This window comes from Monopterus albus, unplaced genomic scaffold (assembly GCF_001952655.1).
Source record: "Monopterus albus unplaced genomic scaffold, M_albus_1.0 scaffold157.1, whole genome shotgun sequence".
In the NCBI taxonomy this organism is placed as follows: Eukaryota; Metazoa; Chordata; class Actinopteri; order Synbranchiformes; family Synbranchidae; genus Monopterus; species Monopterus albus.
Window position 1 is genome coordinate 40203 of NW_018128037.1, and position 5942 is coordinate 46144.

The 5942-nt window shown below is 38.8% G+C and overlaps 1 protein-coding gene across 3 annotated transcripts in view; it reads right to left on the reverse strand.

Moving 5' to 3' along the window:
- Positions 1–2719, reverse strand: part of rps21 (ribosomal protein S21) — a 17085-nt gene extending 14366 nt beyond the window's left edge. For 2 of the 3 annotated variants that reach the window (XM_020615058.1, XM_020615056.1), the window contains exons 1-3: positions 2635–2719; positions 2098–2180; positions 691–754 (exon numbers count right to left, since the gene is read on the reverse strand). In XM_020615058.1, coding sequence (XP_020470714.1) covers positions 691–754; positions 2098–2147 — 114 coding nt within the window. In that variant the 5' untranslated portion in view covers positions 2148–2180; positions 2635–2719. Of the gene's footprint in view, positions 1–690; positions 755–2097; positions 2181–2349; positions 2548–2634 lie in introns of those variants that run through there. The other variant, XM_020615057.1, reaches the window with a different exon arrangement.
- Between the last annotated feature and the right edge of the window lie 3223 nt (positions 2720–5942).

Consider the following 5942-nt stretch of genomic DNA (forward strand, 5'->3'; position numbering starts at 1 on the left):
CAGCTGAGGTCGGCTATTTTGGGGACAGGGTCAGAGAGGCCAGATTGAGATGGTTTGGACACAAGCACACCCAGTGTACACCAAGCATTGGCATTGCACTGCATTGGCCCATGCTTTGTCTATGGACAAATAGACAAAATAGAAATGTCGATTATATAAAAAAAAAAAAACATTAAAGATATCAAGTTGATTGTTGCACTATTGGTAGCTGCACATCTCACGAGTTGAATAAAGTTGAAATGGCGTTTCTAGCCCAAGGTATGCCGGAGATATTAAGCTTCAAACTTTGCCCCATTCATTTCCAATGGGGAAATTTCTGTAAAAAAAAGCTGAATATCTTAAAAAGTATAAATGTTACAGACAAGAAAAATACAAGCACACATGTCCTTAAGGAGTCCTTAAACAGTTTGATACCTCAATGGCCCTTCTAGGTGAAAGTATGTGGAAGGAATTAGGTGCCAAAGAACAGTGGCGGAACCCAGAATAAATAATAATAATAATAAAGAAGAAGATAACAAGAGTGTGGATGCGAGCATCCACACTAATAAAGAACAGGAGAGCATAGTGTGGATGCTTTACAGCATCCACACAATAATCAATGACACTGAGCATTAACAAAGCACGTCCAGCAGGGCTTCAGAGAATGCTGATGAACATGAACAGATGAATTTAAAGACAGTTTTCTTTTACCTCAGCAAAGTTGATCTGGACGGAGGCATGGTCCTTGGCTCCAATGATTCTGTTGCTAGCAGAGCTGAAATGCACACACAGTATTTTATATTTCTTGTGAATGAAATGTCATCTTCATTCAAGTGTTTCTGGAGACAGTCCTAGATGGCTCTCCCAAAAACACTTTAAGGCAGTGCTCAGACTGAGGTTCAAAGGCGTGAAAAAACAAAGCCATCTCCATTCATTCCTAAGGGGGGACTGCGTTCACTGCAGTCGGCACCAGCACCACAAGGGGGGTCCAGCTAAATGATGCAACCCTGTGTATCGGCTCTGGTTTAACTTTCACTGCACGAGGTGGTGACATCATTCGGCAAAGGCTGCTGTGTTGACTAATCACGTGCAGAGGATGATCAGGACACTGGAAGGTGCCTCTTTTGTTGACCGTGTTAGCCTGAGCTTTCACTGCTATTCACAGTTGAGTCTGGGCCAAAGTTAACACACCTTACCCCCACACCATGCATTTTCATTAGCACTAGATGTTAAACAGTTTTTTTTTTTTAAATCTATCAATGCTGACACACCGGTGGTAGAAGTGGTGGTAAGGTGGTGCAACATGGATAATCAAAACTCGCGAGTTGAAAATGTGAATGAGGCCACTCACGTCGGCTCGTCACAACATAGCCATATCGTGCCTACAACACTCCTGCTGCAACCCCTCACTCCCTGACCAACACAGCCCCATATGTTAAAACAGCAGGGAGTTACATTTTTACGGGATCGGTCTGAATGCAAATCAAAGAAATTGGTCAAGCCTTTTCTCTTGTAAAAGGAAATTACAACATCTGAACACACTTCCATTAAAACACAAATTTCCAAATGTAGTAGGAGACAGTACCAGGCAGGACTAAGAGTCAACAAGTGAAATGTGCAACTAAGAGCTTTGTCTTTATTGGTAATTTAACCATCTACCATGTAGAATACAACATACTTCCACAGACAATCTTCTGTTTCAATCACTATAATGAGTGACTAGATATACTGAGCACTGTTTTGTTCACTAGTATCCTCCATTTTTACTGATTTCCTTAGTTTACAAAAGCACACGATAAGTCAAGCTGACAGTAAACTTTTAAGACTACCCTCTGCTGCATCAAATGGCAAATCACTTCAAAACTGAGTATCATTACAGTTCAAATCTTTTAGGACCCACCAACGTTTTAATTTTTGAACAAAGAGAGCACTAATCTCTATAACGTTATTTTAGAGATCTCAATGATGATGCTTTCAACACTGAGCCTCAAGGCAAACCCTTAACATTTTCTGCTAAGTGTATACTTCGCTGTCACAAAAACCACCACAGGGTAACGGTAATCTCCAAATATCCTCAAGTCAGTTTCAACCTTTTCCTCTTCCATTATAAACACTCACCATTTGCGTGGAACGTAGAGGTCCACGAATTCACCAGCGTCGTTTTGCATGTTTAACGGCTATACAGGTGGTCGCCTACAAATCTGAAACAGAATCAGACCAATATGACATTACAGGAGCGGACACGTTCTTTCTAATGCTAACTAAACTAAGCCAGATAACTATCTAGATAGCACATATTTAAAAACACGATTGGAGGTGCTACAGCCGTGTGCTTCTAAAAAGTCAGAACAGCATAAAATGCAAACATACGTATTAGAACTGCAACATTTACTCAGTGCGAAGCTACATGTAGACCAACACTTAGTCCGTATCAGCCTGCTAGCAAACCAGTTAGCATGTGGCACACCACACAACCGCGTGTGGCAGCTCACGCACTAGACAGACATGTTTTGAATTTCTATAATAAACACAGTCTAAAGCTTATCCTCAACTACAAGGGCACACTAACTTAAAAAGGTCACACGTAAAGTACGTCTATGTACACATATATCCCGAGTTTTAACATTTTTAGGCGAGAGCTCATCAGAAACCTACCGTATACGACAAATGGCCGACAGAAAAGGAAGAGCTGTTCTTCTTCTCCTCCTTCTTCTTCTTCTTCTTATGGTGTTTATTAGAGGTTTGCAAGCCAACCTAAGGTGCATTACCGCCACCTGCTGGGCTGGAGTGTGTGTGTGTGTGTGTGTGTGTGTGTGTGTGTGTGTGTGTGTGTGTCCCCGTTGTGGGGGGGTGTGTGTGTGTGTGTGTGTGTGTGTGTGTGTTTGTGTGTGTGTGTGTGTGTGTGAACGATAATAGAGCCGTAGGATTTTTTTTTATTGAACAATTGTATTTACAACAAATGTGGCAAACATTAGTATTCCATAACATTAATATAGAACAGTTGCAATAATAAAAAACACAACAAGAGAGGAAGGAGAGAAAGATAAAAATAAATACATAAACAAAATAAGGTTAGAAAAAAACGAGTAAAAATAAAAATAAATAAAATAAAATTAAGTGAAAAGTCATGTTAAGAAATTAGGGCTTTGGTACTAAATTATACTCTTCAATTAAATTAAAAAGTATTGTAGCATTTTTGGTTTTCATTAGACTTAGGGTTTTGACAAAAACAAGAAACCTATTGAGAAATATACAGAAACAAGGTACAATTTTTATATACTTAGCTTTATGTATGTGAAATTTCCCAAAAATGATGATGTTATTGATCTAAAAGTCAGTGTTGGCATTGTCCATCAGGAGTCCATAAATAATGTCTTTTTGGGTGAAGTCATTTAGGAGATGAATCTTTGATTGGAGCCAAACAAAAACCACATGCCAGAAAACATACATTGGAAAAAAAGATGTTCTGCATTTTCATCTTCGTCACAAAATATACAGTTATTGGATTCAATACCAAATCGATGTCTCAACAAAGCACTGGATGGATATATGCCATTCAAGGTTTTAAAGCTCCTTGGCATTCGGAGTGACAGGGAAATGCAAATACTTTGTTCGTAACAAGCAAACAGTTCCTTTGAAAAGAATTGTAAGATAGAATTTCTGTATTGAGAAGAAGGGCATGAGATATTTCTTAATTTTTTGTTTGGGTATTTGAGTTGATTTAAAGCACAGCCTCCAATTAAAAGCTGTGGGAGAGATGGGCTGAATGGAGTAGGGTTACCTAAATACCAAACACAAGAAGGAGGTAGGGATCGCTTTGATTAAAGAATAGAATGAGTTACAATCATCAATTCTCCCATATTCAACACAAAAGCATATGATAAAAAGGAGCCATTTGTGTCAATAAGATGAAATACCGACCAAACGCCTCTCTCCATCCACTCATTATTGAACAACGAGTTGTTCTTGATCTTAATATATTTATTATTCCAGATTGGGGTATTGTGGGGTGTGAAGTTATGATTATATAGGAGTTTCCAATATAGTAAGACTTGTTGATGAAAAAGTGATAATTTGACCAGGTGATTTGGGATATTAAAGTCACATTTAAGCAAAACCTCTACGCCTCCTAATTTTTTAAACACTTCTCTGGGAATGTGGTACCAGAGGCTATCGTTATTCAAAAAGGACTTTAACCAATTAAATTTTAAAGTTCCATTAATAAAATTAAAATCAGTGTTTGGTAAACCTCCATCTTTAAATTCTTTAGTCATGTCTGCTCTTTTAATGTAGTGGACTTTATTTTTCCATATATAGTCAAAGTTAATTGTATTAATCTTTTTAATAGCATCATTTGGAATGCTTAGCAAAAAGGCTGGATAGATGCACCTAGAGATGCTTTTCATTTTGGTCAGAAAAAACCTTCCCATTAAGCTGATGTCTCTCATTAACCATAGGTTGAGTCTAGAATGACATTCATTGATAGTCGTCCATATGTTTTTCTTATTACATACAGCTGAGTCTCTAGAGATGTGTATACCCAAGTATTTAACCATCTGTCTGATAGGAATATTGTAAGCCTCTGTTAAAGTGCATTGGTGAATAGGCATAAGCTCACATTTATTCAAATTTAACTCTAAACCAGAAGCTTTAGAGAATGTGTGAATAGCATGAAGAACTTTGGGGACTTCTGACAGTTGTTGCAAAAATATGGTTGTGTCGTCCGCTAATTGACTAATAATGACTGGTTTCCCAAAAACATTTAAAGGGGTAATATTGGAGTTTTTGATAAGGATAGAAAGCATTTCTGTGGCAATGATAAATAGGAATGAAGAGATGGGACGGCCTTGTTTGACTCCACGACTGCTAGAGAAACGGGGAGATGTGCCTTCTGGTAAGGAGACTGAACTGTTTGTGTTGTCATAGAGAGATTCAATTATACTGATGAACCTTTCCCCAAAACCTAGTAATCTTAAGATGCAGAAAATAAATGAGTGTTCAGTCGTGTCCAATGCTTTACAAAAATCAAGAAAGAGATTGAAACCGTCACCTTCTATGAAATGGTTGTAATCTAAAAAATCAAGTACTAAACGAATATTGTTGTGGATGGATCTGCATGAATTGGGATTTACTAATAACTTTATTAAGACTCTTTTTAGGGCTATTAGCAAAGATGAGGGTTATAATTGTATAGTCACTGTTTAGTAGAGTAATTGGTCTCAAATTCAGAATCAGAATCAGAATCAGCTTTATTGGCCAGGTGTGACGGACACACAAAGAATTTGACTCTGGTACATTGGCTCTCAATGTGCAAACAGTAAACCAGCATAAGGCTGTGTAATATAACAAAATAGCAGTATTAACATCAACAAATAGTGCAAACAATGCAGAAAAAACAGTATAAACAGACAGTAAACAATGCAAACAGCAGGGGAATGTTCACTGAAATGAGATAAATAGGGATAAAACAGAGTACTTAAGAACTAGAGACCTGTACAAGTCTGTATAATCTGTACGAGGTATAATTACAGGTATTGCACTGAGGGTTATTGTCCAATCATACTATTGTGGGTTAAGTGTTCATCAGAGTGACAGCCTGGGGTAAGAAGCTGTCCCTGTGCCTGGTTGTCTTAGTGCACAGTGACCTGTAACACCGCCCAGAGGGGAGAAGTTCAGATTGTGTCTGAGGTGTGAGGGGTCTGCAGTGATCCTCTCCACTCTCCTTTTGACCCATGAGGTGTACAGGTCCTCCATGGAGGGCAGGCTCACACCAATGATCTTTTCTGCAGTCCTCACTGTCCGCTGAAGTCTGTACTTGTCCTGTTTGGTTGCTGAGCCAAACCAGACAGTGATGGAGGTGCAGAGAACAGACTCAGTGATTCCTCTGTCGAACTGTATCAGCAGCTCCTGGGGCAGGTCAAACTTCCTGAGCTGGTACAGGAAGGACATCCTCTGCTGTGCCT